Source organism: Battus philenor, unplaced genomic scaffold (assembly GCF_028537555.1).
Source record: "Battus philenor isolate CCGP_79_NKW_IND1 unplaced genomic scaffold, ilBatPhil1.0.hap1 SCAF_13, whole genome shotgun sequence".
Taxonomy (NCBI): Eukaryota; Metazoa; Arthropoda; class Insecta; order Lepidoptera; family Papilionidae; genus Battus; species Battus philenor.
In genome coordinates, this window is record NW_027181675.1 from 402,445 (window position 1) to 421,750 (window position 19,306).

General features: G+C 33.5%; 1 protein-coding gene across 1 annotated transcript; it reads right to left on the reverse strand.

Annotated features, from left to right (window-relative positions):
* Nucleotides 1–407: 407 nt before the first annotated feature.
* LOC137933428 (putative inorganic phosphate cotransporter) lies at nucleotides 408–18,984 on the reverse strand. The gene is made up of 11 exons (XM_068777381.1): nucleotides 18,921–18,984; nucleotides 14,876–15,015; nucleotides 13,615–13,794; nucleotides 9,595–9,733; nucleotides 8,653–8,867; nucleotides 6,629–6,778; nucleotides 5,220–5,364; nucleotides 2,633–2,757; nucleotides 2,365–2,529; nucleotides 1,748–1,907; nucleotides 408–481 (listed from the first exon to the last, which is right to left on the reverse strand). The coding sequence occupies exons 1-11, from the start codon at nucleotides 18,982–18,984 to the stop codon at nucleotides 408–410; spliced, it is 1,557 nt and encodes a 518-aa protein (XP_068633482.1).
* Between the last annotated feature and the right edge of the window lie 322 nt (nucleotides 18,985–19,306).

The window sequence follows — 19,306 nt, forward strand, 5'->3', positions numbered from 1 at the left end:
CAAATCCGACTCCCTGAGAACTGCAACGGCCGCGGGCGCACGTGCTGCGCTTTGGCTACCTGCCAAGAGCAAGCAAGAGCGCGTATAGTGCACGCCGTGCGAGTGAGCGAGACGAGTGGGCGAGACGAGCAAACGGTTGAGTATTGTGACGACGTCTGCGGGAACTTTCACATATGACGGCTTTAAGTAGCAATATTATTAAAAATAGAATTAAAACGTGTCCTGATCTAGTGGCCATAACTCTCGTCTTTAACACAAGTTAATGAAATTTATTTTTAATGTGTACATTTCTAAAAAATCTATATATACTATAGTTAAATAGAAAGAAATTGAAATAAATATAAAATTGCTTTCATAGAGTATTTATTGCGTCAGATATATATTCAAATCCGTAAATCGTATTTCAATCAGGCACGAGTTTCGTGTTTTTTTTTAATTGTGTTCCGGTAGTCCAAATCCAGAAGCTCTACTTCTTGTGTTCCTGCGATAAAAAATATTTTAAACATTATTTATATCAGAGAAATAGCTTTAGTAGCATTAAGAGTGAAGTTAGCAACAAACTGTATAACAGCATCTTTACAGATCAACAAAACAACTCTCGATTTTGCCTTCCTTTTGCCGGTCCACTGTTATTCATGTCCGCCATAATAAAATTTGCAAATATTCATTTATGTTTAATAATATTTTTTTAACAGTGTTGACAAAATATGTGTCTATGCAATTACATGTTTATACACCGCTCGTGGAAACGATGGTTGCTGTGACCGCAATATTCTCAAGTGACGACCACGCGCATAGACACGGGCTGAGAAAGGACCTGCCATTTGGACCGACGACATGGTTAAAGTGGCTGGAAGTCGCTGAACGCAGGCAGCGTAATACTAGTCATCGTAGGGATCTGTAAAGGAGGCCTATGTGACTGAAAAGGTGTGTTTACAACATAATCTTCCCGACAATTATATAACTTGTGTTATGCTATTTAATATTTAGATATACATGTTGATTAATAATAGAACAAGAAGCTTAAAGGAGAGAATGTGCAGCTCATTTGTAATCAAAAAACATAATAGATTTGACACTTATTTCAATCATCCAAGGAGTAATAAAATAAATAATGGATCTTTTACTTTTTACTATATCGTCACGTATATATATATATATATGTCATTTTAAACTCCCGGGAATTAGGAAAACGAGTATTTTTTTTCTTAGATTGGTAGGACTGCTTATAACATTTGCCAAGCGTCTGTCTGTCAAAAGTTTGAATATAATTTGGCGCAGTCAAAATCATTTTGAAAATCGTTTTGTGTCTTAAACGCGTCAAGTCTCGATAGATTGATGTCATATTGCATTGGTTCTTTGTGACAACTGATAACGTTCCGCAACCACCGTATTCGCTTGATTTGACTCCATACGACTTCTGGCTTCTCAGAAAACCCAAAAGGCCAATGGGAGATAATAAGTGAATCGAAGTAGGCCTTGTAAGCTATACCGGAAAAATAATTCCGATTGTTTCTAGAACTGTAAAAAAGGTTGTTAAAATGCCTTTTATCGGACAGGGATTACTTTAGAGGAGTCGAAATTGATTTGGAAGGATAAATAAAGAATTTATTTTTTGTTAATAAATTCATCTCACTCTTTGATCGCTATATTATATATTTATATATACAATGCCTTGGAATTTACATGTTAAACTAGAAATCCTAGTGTAATATATATAATTTACGAAAACCATAGGTATGTTTACCTTCGTACGCCAGTACAGAGTTGTGATAACCAAACTTGTTTTTGCCGACGTCGTCCCACGCCGGGCGGTCGCTGCTGCCTATGACAGCATAAATCACATTGCAAGTTGCATAAAAACCTCCCAGGGTACAGAACAATATCCTCCAACGATAAGGGTCGTCCTAAAAATAGATAAGAATATTCTAGAAAGAAGGCTTAATGATTATTAACATCCTATATATACGATGATTGGTTATAAATCCTTTAAAAGACTAAATGTATGTATTGTGAAAGAAATTATAGGAAATAATGAAAGACATTGAGAAGCACGAAAGATGAGTATGGAAATTGATTAAAAATATGTTAAAATTATTATGTAAATGTAGACCCTGTCCACTCATGATAGGGGTTGAACGAGATGCGCCAGAAACGTTATAAATCCTTTAAAAGGTTAAATGAATGTATCGTGAAGGAAATTATAGGAAATAATGAAAGACATTGAGAAGCACGAAAGATGAGTATGGAAATTGATTAAAAATATGTTAAAAATTATTATGTAAAAATAGATCCTTTCCACTCATAATAAAGGTTGAACGAGACGCGCCAGAAACGACGCCCCTAAAAAAATTCCAATAAAACTCTCTGTCCAGCTGTGGGCGTGTTGATGATTACTAAACATACCACATCATGGTTTAGAACAAGTCCGGTCAGTAGAGGTATTGTTGCTCCGACCATACTAGCAAATGTACTGCTCGCAACGAATATAACACCCGAGTAGTTTTCGGTGAAATCTCGAATGTTTTCCTGTAAGCCGTAAAATGTATCATTGCTCAGGTCATTAAAAAAAAACTTAGATTAAGATTAAAAAGTCAATAAATATAAATTAGAAAATTAAATTTTCGCTCACAAGGAAACCGGAATACTGGAGCCCAAGTAATCCGAAGGTACCAATTAATACAGATAATCTTAAATAAATCCATTCGACCGTTATATTGGGTAGAAGCATTAATCCAATCGCAATAGGGAAGCCTCCTGAAAGCAAATGTACATAGAATTACACCACCGTAATCAAATATTCTGAATTTGACACGAATCGTTGTATATCACCTATGTTACGTCATCAACAGCAGTGCGTTGAACAGGATACTCCCACGCCTAGACCGGTTTTTTACATCACTAGGCATAATATAACGTAAAGGAAAATCGTTAAAAAAAATGTTCTGATGTTTTTCTAAATGAAAATGTTTTATTTAAAAACATCATGTCAAAATAAGTCCCACAGTTTTTGTGCGTTTTTGCGAAAAATTTCTTAGCATTCAGACAGTTAATAAAGAGCAGTGAACTGTGATCCAAATCTAACTTATAAGAGCGGGTATTATCTGTAATAATATTCGAAATTTAAAATCAAGAATATGTTATTTCGTTGTATAATTTTTATTTAACTATAATAAACTGTCTCTAAACATACAAGCTACCTAACCACATCACAGTTCTTACTCGCAGGTCTACCAGCATCTTTATCCGGCTTAATCTCTTATTTGTTCCTTACAAATGGATTAAATTGACTTAATGAAATGGTTCTAAAAGGTATCCTTTATCCTATTGTACCGGATTAATTAAGATTATCCTCTCAATAATTTGAGCAGTTGTAGTCTGGTGTAGACTGAGACTTGTGACTGCAAGTCGTGGGTTCGATTCCGGGGATAAAATTTTATGTAACTCCCACTTTGTGCACGTGGCATTACCGCTGCTCACGAACACGTTTCTAGAGGATGAGGAGCAGCATCATCTGGCTACCTCTGCGTAGCATGCGTGGTGATTATGGTAAATCACTTCATAGAAAAATTTAAGGAAGGCCTACGTATTGGATTGGACGTCTACGGGCTAAAACGTCTACTCAATAAATAACAAGATAACTTTAAATTCAATCTTCTCTGTGTTTAAGTGAATTATTTCTATTTTATTTAAAAAACATGTAATTTCTATTCATTTTTGAAATAGTTGAGATTATGAAAATAAATTATCTAAATAACTTAGCACACACAATACCGTTCGAAATAATGGTTTGAAAATTCTAAATAATGTTCACTTTGATAATTATTATAAGCTTAGTTTTATACTCAAATTAGTTTAATTTCTATAACTGTCTTTGTTGTTTCTATAACTTGGTTTAATTTAGTTATTTATTTAGCACTTAAGTGTAATCTCTTATATATTTATTAACTTATTTCATATTCTTTCAACATTACTTTATTAAAATTTTCAATTGTATTGTAACTATTTATTAAATCAACTAGCTACTGTTACAGTATTATATTATTTAAACAAAATTAATATTATCAAATATATACAGCCTATAACAACGAGCGCCATCTTTATAAGTAGTATACACTCTAAACGAAAATTTCATAATTAAAATGAAAATATCGATTAAGAAAATATAGAATAAATAAAAATTTAAATAAACGTACAAAATATATATACGATATTAACAATATTTATGAGAGGAATTCTAAATTTGTAATAATTCGATTGAAAATTACTAATAATTATTTTTGTCACGGAATAGTCTGTCTTTTTGTTTGCATAGTGTTCAATAAATAGATGAATATCGTGAAATAAAACAAACTTTTCCGTTATTACATCCTTTCAGTCCTATTCGATACTTAATTAAAATATTTTTCTTTACTTACAATGTATAGAAAAATATTTTAATTAAAAGTAAATAAAAGGTTTTTTTTATGCCACCGTTTTATTAGAAGAGTATCAATTATTATTAATTTTATTATGTTTAATTCTGTCAGCTGTGTTTGATATTGTAGTAAATAAATACAATTAAAAATTAATAATGCAAACTAATAACTTCGTTTTGAATTTCATTTGTTTCGATTCTCTTCGATCTGTTTTGAAATTCACTTTAAATAAAATTTCTGTGTACAATTTAAGCTTTTTTATCACGATGAATTTTCAATATGAAAGACTTTTCGATATAATAATAAAAAAAAATAAAACACCAAAAAGTATATACGTCTGCCACCAATCTGGACTAAGGTACCACAGATGCCGTCGATGTGGTGATGGTAGTCGACGCGCCTCCTCTATAGAACACCCTTTCTATTACAATGTTGTAATGTACACGACCGACTCTAACATAGTGCCAAATTCTCAACGCCTGTCGTTCCGTTTTAATTATCACTGTTAGTTTATATTTGGTCTTATGTAGGTTTTACATTTTGAGTATTTTTATTACAATTAATAATCGATAAATCGTCGTCTGTCGTAAGTTCTAGTTTTATAATAAAAAGAATAAGATATCAAAAAGTGTATCGCGTATCATCGAAACAGACTTTATGAAAACTCAAAATTAAATCAATTGCTTGTGCGGAAGTGGCTAAATATTGGTCCTTTTCTTACTTAGGATGGACTTCCGCGAGATAACGCCTGATTCCATTAAATAATTAAAACAATATTTAAAATAAAATTAACTCACCGACCTAACGCATTAACCGACTTTCTTAAATACGTCGCACTGAACACATAGGTCAAGAATCCCGTCTTCGATATCCAAGTGATCGTCGGTGCTGTGGTAAGATGAATCACCAGTAACACGATGAAGGGTAACATTGAAAATTGTGCGCTCTGGAAATTTTAAATGAAGCTTAAAAATTCATCAAAACTACTGTCAAAAGTTATCATCGCCAACATTTCAGCCACAGGATATCGACTAGGGCTCCATATATATTTCCAAAAAGCCTTCTTGGACGATCTGCATCCAGTGCCTTTCAATAACCTAAACAGCTTCGCCTATCCATCTTATGGTTGTCAAGATGAAGAGAAGAAAAAGCAGTTTTCTTTTCACCACAAATAAAACTTATGTAAAATACAATTGTAAAAATAAATTATAATTTACTTCATATCTGTATAGATGTACACATATAATAAAGTTTCACAAGATGTCTCAAATCTTTCTTTAGTTCGTTCTTTAGTTTAAAATCTAAAATAAAAGTATACTATTTAATAAATCTTATGATAGCATTCAAGTGTTTTTACTTGATCGAATTTTTTGAACTTGGTTTATTGATTCATTTGCATGATTGATATTAAAATGTACATATGAAAAATTGTTAAATTTCATTTAAAAGAGCAACTATTGAGTTTCTGGCCCGCTCGTAACAGATCAGCGTTCCGGGGCAATGGTAGCTTACTGCTTATATATACACAGACTTGAATAAAGTTATTTTGAATTTTAATTCTCAGGATTGCTCTTTGTATAGTATCTTTGTAGATACTATACAGATAATATATGTAAAAGCTTTAAATATTTGAATGTATTTATCAGCAAAAACCTTCAAAGCTTTCCTGTTTCCTATAATTTTGAAATATGTTACATTAATTTATCTATAGCAATACAAATTGTGTTAAAACATATAGTAAACTATAATTAATTTTTATATGTAATAATCAAAAATTAAAAAAAACTCACGTGATTATAAAATACAAAAAAAAACACTTTTCTTACTATACTATTATTGAGCTATTAATTATTTTCTAAACCATTAAATAGGGTATACAACACATTAATTGGTAGCAAATGAACTAAAAATTCGTCCTTTAAAACGTTGTAACCCTGGTAAATACATTGAATTATTTTATCATATTTTCTCTAAAAACCTACTAGATGGCGCTAGTTAGTAAGCCTTATAGACGTAGTACTGTTTTACCGACGTTTTGTTTTCTCTTTAAAACATTTCTGTAAGCGTGTATTATGTGCTCTAAAAATAAGTAATTTTGTATCATAATAATTATGTTTCTGTCTTCCTGGACCTTGAAGAACAGCCTACCATTGTCTCCAACACTAGCTATCAATCAACCTGTACAGGTTAATGTAGTAAATATTATTTACCTCTTTGAGAGTAAAACCCATTGTTCTTATATATAAAGGAACATTGACCAGATAAAAGATAAATAGAGCATTCCCCGCTGCGTGCGCGCAGGCGACAGCCCACACTTGACGCGACTTCAGGATGCTCCGCCAAGGTTTTTGTAGCCTCTTCTGTAACCAACAGATTCGATGAAATTAATTTAAAAAATTTCTCCACTGATTTTATGTTTGCAATGAAGCGAAAAATTATTTACTTAATTTAATTATACAAAATAATTTTCATAATGGTCAATTGTGATTAAATGGATACTTAATGATATTTTACATTTTATTTATTTTCATTTAAAACATTTTATTGTACACGCTAGAAAATATTTATATATGTAATTGCATAATAGTAAAGAAAAAGTTCAGTGCGGTCTTATCACACGAGACAATTTCTTACAGACAACCACAGCATGGAAACAGAAGTATAAATAATAAGTAGTAAACGTGTATATATAGGTAAAATATACATACGTATGTATAAAGTATACTCATAATAAATATAATTAAAGTATTATACAGATTTATCAATACAATAATAAATAAACACATTAAACTAACTTGAATCGCACTTGGATCACACTTGCCTCGGAAAGAATAAAAAAATAAAGAAAAAAATGAATTACAGGAAAAATGGCCTAGTAAATATTTCTTAACCATTTTCTTTAAAAACAAGCGACTTAACATATTTTACATTTAGCGGTAACACATTTCACAGTCAAACGATCCATGTGGTAAAATATTTAGCCATGAATGAATTTTACTGTGTATGAAAAGAGCTTAAGTCAGAGATATGCTTAGCATCGTTGATAATAAAATAGGTAATGTATGGCACCGCTCCCACAGAGTGAACGAATGAACTGAGTTATTTTGAATTCTTCTTCTTCGTCCCATAGAGGAGTCTTCAGGTTTTCTTACAGTTCTCGGATGTCTTTATCTGTCTTTCTCTTCGAGCCAATACGCATGCACGGATTATTGGGCAATTCCGTAAGGGAACTTTTTTGATCCTATATTTGAAAAGTTAGGTATCCATAATTAAAATAAATATTCACTCTACCCCGGACTGCTTGCAAATAATCTAGCTAAAGTATTTTAAATTTATTAAGGAGATATATCTTGAGCAGTTAAATAGAGAACGGAGAAACAGTGCGGCGTAGTTTAAATCTCTTCATTCTTCTATAACACTGCAATCACAAAGGCGTCAATACCTTTTTGCTTTCTTTCTACTGTACAAGTTTCATTTGCCTGTGCTCTCACTTGGTCCGACGTTCGTGAACCTTGGCAACTTTTAGATACGATGCCATTGACTCTATACTGGTCAGTGTGGTCAAGTTCTTCCAAAATTTGAGAGAAGGGGTTTTAGTTCATAATAACCTTATTATTGCACCATAAAGGTTTAAAGGTAAAGTATGTATCCTAACGAAAAGCCGCTACGACGGCTTTCAACGCAAGCCCCATGTTGTAGTGGTAACCTTGCTGGCCAGAGCGGTAAGAGTTACGTAGTATTGTTTCTGATGATGTTCATGATGTTAGTCTGGGACTTCTACAGCTTCGTCGGACCTGTTCACAGAACTGAAAGGTCCGTGAACTTATCAAAAAACTTCTGCCTGGACAGTCGTACTCCAGATGCAAGATTACGTTCGGACCAAGATGACAGCCCTGCCCAAGTAGAGGCGAGTTGTGTTATTGTTGTGATTGCGGCTTGGGACGGCAGCGTCAGCCACTCGGCGAACCAAGGAGGGATCCGGAGCCTCTACCAGTTCCACTCACGGAAAGCCACTCCCTAATATGGATCGTGTGGTGTGGTGTGTAATGTTTTGTACTACTGTGTACAACGCGGTGTCCTGTGTGATGTGTCGTAAGTAGGTGCAGTTGCTGATGGTGCTACAGTTGTATGATAGGTAGATTTCTAGTATGGTTATTACAATGATTATAAGTAAGACTCATCAACAGAGAAGTAAAGTAGTCATCAAAATATCTCATGTTTAAGTAACACTGACCTCTCTATACCCGGCAGAAGCCTCTTTAATGAACTCCTTCTCGAAGTCTCCCACCGCCTGGTGCTGGTCTGGCGAGGCGGCGGTAAGCAAACTCCAAATGGCAGCCATTGACAGTGTCATCATAGCTTGCGAGTAAAACAGGAGCTCCCAGCCCAAACGCGACTCTGTCATCAACCCTGCCAGCGGCAATGCCGCGATCATACCCAAATATATTCCTGAAATAAAGGTATAGATAAAATTCATCTATTCAAAATTGGAACTTTAAACAGAACTCTATCATTGGCGAATATAAAGCTCAACGAATCCGCTGGCTTGGTCACTTGAAGCGAATGGGATCGGATCGGAGCGTGAAGGTAGCGTACCTGGAAAAACCGATGGGTGAAAGACCAGTGGGTAGACCCAGGTATCGCTGGATCGATCGCGTTGAGGCAGACTTGCGCGAATTAAATGTCAACCAATGGCAGACGATGGCGCAAGATAGAGAAAAGTGGAAGTCTCTCGCTTCGGAGGCCAAGACCCACTTTGGGTCACTGAGCCAGCGGAGGAAGTAAGTAAGTAACATAATTCTTATTGATCTTATTTATTAATTTAATCTATTTTTTACTATTCTAAATTAAATCAAAATAATTAAGCGTCGTCATCGACATCGACATTGCGCACTCTCTATAAAACTGTTTTTGTAAAAAGCAACTGTCGAGTTTCTCGCCAGCTCTTTTCAGCAGAACTGCCTTCCGAGCCGGCGGAAGCTTCCTGTAGTGACAATAATGACATTTTATGTTCATTGACAAAAGTTCTTGCCTATCCGAATAAAGAATTTTTTTTTTTATTTTTCTTCGGTACACTACGTGTGCTCCTTCCCACGCCGTGTATGCCAGCTAGTGGTAGATAATTTTACTTTTAACGTCTATATAAATATTAAAATAAACACTGTCCGCTATTTACCTGCGTCTATAAATCTGGCGAAACCGTCTCTCTCGGCGGGCGGAAGCCATTCGGACAACAGAGCCCGATTGATGGGCGACAAACAAGCCTGCGTCATGCCCATCAGGAAATGCGCGTTACACATCGCTGCCCAACCGCCCTGGAAACATCGAAACCGTGAATCAATGCAGCAATGGACGGCGAATATTACGAACACGTTTTTATTTTGCCGTGTCATAATGCTTCCACGTGACCGGAAATACACTCGAGTACTAACTAATGATTTAAAATCCAAATCAGCTTTGAAAGACTGCGATGCACATCAAGTTAATATGAGAAATGAAGATATCCTAATACATTTATCTTGGCTTTATAAAACCAGTAAGTCATAAAGATAAAGATAAAGATAAAGATAAAGATAAAGATAAAGATAAAGATAAAGATAAAGATAAAGATAAAGATAAAGATAAAGATAAAGATAAAGATAAAGATAAAGATAAAGATAAAGATAAAGATAAAGATAAAGATAAAGATAAAGATAAAGATAAAGATAAAGATAAAGATAAAGATAAAGATAAAGATAAAGATAAAGATAAAGATAAAGATAAAGATAAAGATAAAGATAAAGATAAAGATAAAGATAAAGATAAAGATAAAGATAAAGATAAAGATAAAGATAAAGATAAAGATAAAGATAAAGATAAAGATAAAGATAAAGATAAAGATAAAGATAAAGATAAAGATAAAGATAAAGATAAAGATAAAGATAAAGATAAAGATAAAGATAAAGATAAAGATAAAGATAAAGATAAAGATAAAGATAAAGATAAAGATAAAGATAAAGATAAAGATAAAGATAAAGATAAAGATAAAGATAAAGATAAAGATAAAGATAAAGATAAAGATAAAGATAAAGATAAAGATAAAGATAAAGATAAAGATAAAGATAAAGATAAAGATAAAGATAAAGATAAAGATAAAGATAAAGATAAAGATAAAGATAAAGATAAAGATAAAGATAAAGATAAAGATAAAGATAAAGATAAAGATAAAGATAAAGATAAAGATAAAGATAAAGATAAAGATAAAGATAAAGATAAAGATAAAGATAAAGATAAAGATAAAGATAAAGATAAAGATAAAGATAAAGATAAAGATAAAGATAAAGATAAAGATAAAGATAAAGATAAAGATAAAGATAAAGATAAAGATAAAGATAAAGATAAAGATAAAGATAAAGATAAAGATAAAGATAAAGATAAAGATAAAGATAAAGATAAAGATAAAGATAAAGATAAAGATAAAGATAAAGGATTCTTGCTATTCAAATGTTCGCTTAGTGAATAATAAACCTTATTTCCCTCTTCATAAAAGTATAACTAAAAATCATTTAATTGTTGTAATTTTTCACTAGATATTGTTTGTATAGTAGCTGCCAACATATTGGCCTTTTTACTACAAAAAGCCAGTGGCCACATTCATCTGAACAAACATTTACATACGCGCGTTGTGAAATTAAAATATCAATTATATCTGATATATTTATTCAGACCTAAACAAACGTGAAAATATAAAAGTCCGTTTGTTGTGATGAGTGTGTCGGGGAGGAACGTTCTGATTTACATGTAAGTAAACATTGCTTTAATTAAAATTGGACATATTATGTAAACACAGATATTATTTATCATATGTAAAAAGTAGTTAGCATGGCACGATGTGGATTACTTCAGACTTAATCATAGATAATAAATTAATATGATCATTTTTACTCGGAAATGAAACATCAACATTTAAAAAATGAGTTCTTTTGTATTATTTATTTTTCAGTAGATATTGCGTTAAAACCTTCATCGTAGAGTGGATCTTTGTAATGTATATTCGTACGAGTACCGCATTTATTATATATTTTCATACTGTCCTTTACTTACCTTGGTAAAAAAAGGACCAATATTTAGCCACTTCCGCACATGCAGTGGTAGTCGTGCAACAAAGTGCACCGCCCGCCAGCCCGCTGATAAATGCGTATGCGGCAAACAATGCGAATTACACAACCGCCACCGCCAAACCACTCAACACGTGTTTCACCCCTCCACGGGGCATCTTCAGGAGTTATGTTACACCGACTAGTGACTCTTTGTTTGGCACTGCATGTGCGGAAGTGGCTAAATATTGGTCCTTTTCTTACTTAGGATGGACTTCCGCGAGGTAACGCCTGATTCCATTAAATATACATGAACCTTGTTATCGTCCAACCACCGATCCATGAGGAAAATTACTATTCATAAGTAATATCGAGCAGTGGTTGCTCAGCGATAGAGGACAGAGACTTGCATTACTGGTCAAAGCGTCATCTGTGTACCTTAAAACCACATTGCAATCGCCAACCTGCCAAGCATGGCGATTATAACACATTCCTTAAAGATATCTTTGGGGATGGTTTATGCCCGTGCTAACGCTAGGAAAGTAACTAAAATATACCATTCGGCTCGTTTTAGGTAATTATCATCCGTTTATCTTTTAGATCATATCTTTGGACTGTAATGACAAGTAATATAAAAAATGACTAATAGATGTATTAATATTGAAAAAAATAAATAAGATTGTTAAAAGTTAAAAAAAAAAACACTCAGATGAAGAAAACCCGATAGACGTATCGAGGTAACGAACACGTGAATAATAAATACATTTTTATTTCAAATGTCGCTTCCAATCCGATTTGCGGAGTAAATATGAAAGCCTCTTAAACGAACTTCTGTTATTGATTTCGTATCATCGGCAATAGAGTACCGAAGTTATTTTAACTCTGATTTAAAGATATGTTGTATCGCATTTTAACTTTTTAATTTATAAAAGATAGTTTACACTCGTTCGTGTCCAAAGAAAAATCTCAGAAAGATTCTAATTTTATTATAATCAGAATTAAGCTGAACTCTATCGTAATAAAGCCAACACTTAGTTAACAAAGCCTTACCCATTTGAAGCTTTCTTTTCTTTCTTTAGATATAACCAAATATCCTCCATTATTTTTAAATACGACGTCCTTACCATATAAGTGCATAGAAAACTATGATCATTAAGTATGTAGTGTTAGTGTCTTGACATAGGTTATTTTCAAACTTGTATAAGTGTCACGAAATTTAACATCTAATTAATGTGCCTAAAGCATGAAATTAAGTACGTAATATGATTATTCGTCAATGTGGCGAAATCGACAACCATCGCACAGTTACTGGCGTACAAACTGAGAATGGACTGGTCCTGAGGTCGAGATGGGGAGGAAGATAGAGGGAGTAAGCATCGCCTCCCTAATGGGCGACGACAATCTGCGCTCTACATTCCTTGAGTATTGCAAAAGTGGTGCAGGGCACAATAAATAGGTGAATAAGACTCAACCCTAGATACTAAGGGTCATTGAGATTCGCAGGAAATAAACAAAACTGTGATAAAAATCATATAAGAAGCAATACAGACAAAATAATGGAAATTTAAAAAGAAATAATAGTTTTTAACTCCAAAAATGTATCATAAAAATCTGTGATATGTAATATAAAATTGTAAATCGGGAACGTAGATGAGGGAAGAAAGATTTGCAAATGAGAAAAGGCAGAATATATAAAATACAAAAGAACGGCGTAAAAGATATTGCGAAGGAAGAAAAGAGTATGTATATAAAAAAAATGAAAAAACATGAAACACTGAATTAACTGAAATGTAACGTCCCTGCCACGTATGGCAGATGAGCTAGAGATTTACAAAAAACGGGAGCCAATTAAGAAAAAGCCTGAGGATGGCAATATGAAGTAGGGTTGAGGAAATAGCACGAATAGTGATGTTAAATCTAGACTTTGTTTCAGAGTGTTGTGAAAAAACACCCAAGAGTCTATTAAATAATTAAAACAAAACTAAAGGAAAGCACAAAAATTTCAATTTCATTTAATTTAGTTTCAAAATAGTAGTAAATAGGTAACACGAGATATTATTAATAAAAATTTAGATATACTCTTTTGTTTAACAGATGGAAACACAACAGCAAATAATTACCCTGTTGACGATCGTTGGCATGGCAGCACTGAGTCCTCCATTCGTCAACAGCACAGATGTTATCACAAACTTGTCTCCCAGCTTCTTTAAGTACATCTCCGCTGGTAGCAACATCAGCGCGTATCCGAAGAAGAAGGACGATAGAATTGTTCCTTGCACCCTCCGGTCCCAATCTTGGATCTGGAAAATTTCAATTATTCCCCACCAACTTTATTAAGGTGGACGAACGATCTTAATACCAAGGTTGTTGGAAGACAATAACTGTACGCCTTTTTCAACTTGTCTTATTGGATATTTTTGTAGGAGGCTTCCAGCTGTGGGCATCCTAAGACAATTAGATAATGATGATGACGTTGGTCAACTTCCTTAACATATTCGAACATTTACGTGATAACATAACATATGTAATTGAGAAAACGAGAATTTGTACCGAATCAAAAATATGATTACTGTGAACATTTTCGATTTAAAAATATTTCCGTGACACACAACAATACAATTCAATATCACCACTGAATACTTTTTTCGACAATTTTGAAAAAAAAAATTGTGTCTAAAATCTTTTTTAATTTAAGCCGGAACAAACTATCGACAAGCAATAATAATGGCGATTTCAATGAATAATTTCTGGGAAAATTTTGTTCGAAAATATGTATAACTAATATTATTCTGTGGCGATTGTAGAAATGAAAATAATTATTTCATTTATTTCAAATATACAAGCCAACTATATACATATTTAAATGTATTTGCCAGTTATAGGCGTACAAATATGTATCTAAAAGTTCATTTATTAATAAAACATGAAGATAGTACACCGCTTTCTAAATGACAATTGATTAATTAGGACACACAATAAGTGTGAAATTATTGTACAGGGAAAAAAAAATTCTTTACGAACATTGTTTAAGCATTCTACCCTTGAAAACATTTTCAGAGACTTGAAAACTGTTTGAAAGTAACATTTTATCAGGCTATAGACGCAAACTCCAAGACATAAGCCTCCCTTAAGGTTTCTCACGATGACTGGTCTGGACTGCCCGTATCCAACATCTTCCCTCAACCTTGACTAAGTCATCAGTACAAGTAATAGGAGGGGTACCCATGTCGTATCAAACAGCCCGTGATCACCATTGCAACATCAGAACATTGCAGCACAGTTTCAAAAGCGATATGTACGACAGGGGTAAATATATAGGAACATATATATTGACATTTTATATTACAATTGAGAAATGTATAAAAAAATGTTTACAGTTACTTGTATATATGTATCGTTTCTACGAGACGAGTCCACAACGGCCAGCAGTTGGACCCCCACTCCGCCCCGCAGCGCGCCCATCACCACCGCGCATAGGAACATGTATAGCATCTGCACATGCCGGACCCCGATCTTGAACTCTGTAACGTTATTTTGTCATCACTATCATCATATTTCAGCGAAGAAAGTCACAAATACAGGTGATATCATCGCATAAAGGTCGTCGGAAAAACTGGACTCGCGCTGACATAAAATAAAGAGATATTTAATGGAATCAGGCGTTACCTCGCAGAAGTCCATCCTAAGTAAGAAAAGGACCAATATTTAGCCACTTCCGCACATGCAGTGGTAGTGGTGCAATAAAATGCACCGCCCGGCAGCCCGCTGATAAATGCGTATGCCGCAAACAAATAAAAAATTACTCAACACGTGTTTCACCCCTCCACGGGGCATCTTCAGGAGTTATTTTACACCGATTAGTGCCAAACACAGAGTGGGTGAGTTAAAATAAAGAGAAGTAGAGAAAGATGAAGTAGAACTATATTAAAATTATAGCAGAGGAAGGTTAAGAAATAAGCAATATAAGGTCTACACGTCATTAGTTGGAATTGAATGCATCCATCGTCTACATCAAAAAGGTCATCAGGGTGGACATCCTTCGCTGCGCTTACTGGTTTGCGGGTTCCATTCCAGAATCTTATAAACCAAGGAAATGTCTGTTCTGCACAAAAGGTGGCCCATCCACTGCTACTTCCACTTGTCTAGCGGATGTCGTGCAATAAATTGACGGGCCGTCTTGAGTAGATGGAGCGACGATATAATTAAAGTCGCTGAAAGTCGCTGAAAGTCGCGGAAAGTCATTGAAAGTCGCTGAAAGTCGCTGAACGCGGACAACGTATTACCTTTGTGGAGGTTTTTGGGAGAGGCCTATGCCTTATCGGCATCGGCTGAGACAAAGGCGATGAAGATGTACTGATGAAACTACGACCTTTCTTAAGTTTGTTTGTACGTTCTCATTATTCGTACAAGTAATATATTCCGGGGATGTACCCAAAAAACTGAACACATGTAGATAGCTAAGCTCGGTTCAAAGTTCAAGTCCACGGAATTTACAGCACCTTCCTTCACCTCCACATCTCAAAAGTGTAGAGGATGATTGAGAATTTGTATAAAAAATGAAATTTGTTTATAAAAAGCATCAAATTTTTTTCACTTATTTCCAGTCAACCAAAAAGTGATTTCTCTGAACGATAGACTTATTATACAGAGTGATTAATAACAGGTGTAAAATCTTTAAAGGAATGAAAATACAGCTCATTTGTCTAATTTACAATCATCCTGTATGAAGCGATGACTCTGAAATACGTTGCATTAATTTATTTTTTTCTAGTGTTAGCATTTTTTTGGCAGGATGTATTCCGCAGATAATTAGCGATATATAATTTTAATATGTATTAATCCGAATCTTAAAAACGATTTATTTTACTAGAATATCATTTCGTAATTTATATTTATTGACTTACTATATTTTATGTTTAACTATGTTTTATTCCTATTAATTACATATTGTGCAACTTTCCTGAAGAATTTGAGGTCGGACTCTCTTGCATCCTTTTCCATTATAATGGAGGCAAGTGTGGCCTCCTCAATCTTTTTTCCTATCCGGCATTTGGTCTCGTACCGGAGCCCTCCAAATGCGGGACATACTGCTACCAGGTGGATCATGGTCTGGTCTACGCCCGGTTCACAGAAGTACGAGGGGTCCTCCCTGAGCTTAAACCTATGAAGGTTCACCTCAGAGAACCCCCCGTGCCCCTCAAGGTAGCATTGTATAAACTATGAAAACTATAATTAAATTTAAACAAATACAATTGATATTAAATACGAATTTATAAAGGTTTGTTGTTATAAAATACTCATTCGACAAAACAATGGAATCCAAACGAAGCCAACGAAACGGAACGGTAAAATAATTTTCATTATTTCACCTAGGATGTATTAAATTACAAAGGCTTTGATTAAATTTGTATTAATATTATTAAACAAAGAATTGAAGCTGTCAATTCATATTTTGAATTGTAACAATCGCTATAGTTTGATTGTCATCACGTTGCATATATATTTAGTTATCGACAAGACATTGGATGCAGTCTGCTTCCAACCAGTGCTAATAGAAACCTTTCAGGGACGCTTTTGCAGTTCGTTACGTCGTTGGTGAAATAATGATGGTTTCGATATAAAAATTAAAATATTCTTTATTCGAATAGGTATAAAAACATAAAATAGTGTCATTGTTCCTACAGGAAGCTACTATCGCCTCGAAAGGCAGTTCTGCTGAGAGCCGGCGAGAAACTTAACAGTTGCTCTTTACAAATATAGTGTTATAAAGAGTGCGCAACAATATTTAGCTTCCTGAGAGCACCAACATCATTTATAACGCAATGACTTCAGTATAGTATTCTTATATGGAATAACATACTTTATTTAATAACATTCCTTTAATATTGGTTTTACATCTCTGCAGAGACAGACCTGAAATTGATTGTTTAATTATATTACACATACGTATACTTTTTGTCCTAAACGATTTATTTAATTATTTAAGACGAAAACTAGGAATGTACACATTATTTTTATTTCTTGCAATAACACCCTGTCTATGTGTTATTTTTTTATTTATTTTTGTATATTTTTGAAGACAATATTGATGACAAATATGTTAACTAAAATAAAATATTTAAGATGCTGAATTCAAAACACGAGAATGGTTCAATGTCTAGTTCATTTTCTTTTATATATATTCCTTAATGCATTAGAAATATTATTGGAGGGAAAAATCAAAAATATTGTAAGTAAAATTGGAAAAACAGCACATTTTCCCTTACAAAAGTATATAAAGTGAGATAAGATTAAACCGCCTGTGTGGCTGTGAAATATTTGACGACAATTGAAAGCCAAAAAGGTAGGTTGGGATGTAATCAAACAAAAACTATCAGGTGCCATCAAATATAACAACATCATTGCGATCCTCTTAGTGTACGAAATATAAAACCTTTTAGTAAATTATTTTTTTTTTGCTATATTATTATGTAGATTACTTTGTCGCTTTGAAATACTTTTTATTTATATATCTTTCTATAGCACTGTATGAAAAGCGAGTAAAAATAATATGAATCAATATTTTATATTTTATGTGCTGGGAATTTATGGCAGAAGTCCATGTCCAACAGTGGACGTCTTACAGCTGAAGTGATAATGAATAATTGTTCACTCGAAGATAATAATTCCAGATCACAATTTGATGAAAGATAGAATCAGATCGAGATTCCTGCATTCATCAATCTATTATAAGACGTCCGCTGTTGTATATAAGCCACATAAACTTCAAATAGGACAGATTTAAAGCGGTTTGAGTTCACAACAAAATTATCTATACCTCACTGTTATCTATATAAAAACAAAAATTTGTTAAGAAAATATTTAGAACAGTGATTCCCAAAGTGGTCTATATCGACCCCTGGGGATCTATGACAACCTGCAAGGGGTCAACGTCAGCGAAAAAAAATTTAAGGGTCCATGAAATGAAAATGGGGGTCCACAATAGTGGATCTCAACACATACACTGATAGTACCTATTTACTTACATTATGCTATCTTATAATATCAAAACATTTACATTATTTATAAAAGTACCTATGAAGTAAAAAAATTATTATATATGTTTATAAAATTGTGTAAGTCGTATTCGCTTTGTGGTCGCAATACATTTTAACTTGTAAAAACCTGAGAGTCGCAGTCTCGTGTTTATTTAATGTTACGTATATTTTACATAACAGATACAAATTTTTATTTTGTGTAGTTTTTATTTAAATTCAATTAATAAATCTATAAATTAACATGTGTTTTTACTTTAAGTTTTTAACACTAAACTTCGCTACAGTTAGAAATTTACAGGAAATCAATATCGGGTAAGTAGGGGGTCTACCCAACACGGAAAAATATGGCTGATTTAAAAGAATTAAACATGTATTTGCTAACAACTCACTAGTTTTAGTTATAACTCCGTCGAAGCCTCCTTGAAATTTATATTTAAATAGTTCCACGTTCATATTTCGACAATGTCACAGCGATACATTCCACAAACAGATGTTCGTCTTTGTTCCACCGGCTGGGAAGCTGGCTTCTCATTATCAGTGATCTCTCCATAAAGCATTATCATTGTGATGTTTTACGATTCTGTTATCCCTGTACACATTCATGTATTTACAATGTCAACTATCTGCTGAACGCGTAACGTTGTTATTATCTAAGGCCTCTATAATATTTGCACACGTCGCTTCGGAGAGCTCCGTATGTTTTCAACAGGACTCAGTAAACTTTGGATAGAGAAACATTAACAGAACAATAATCATTATAAACACGATCATAAAC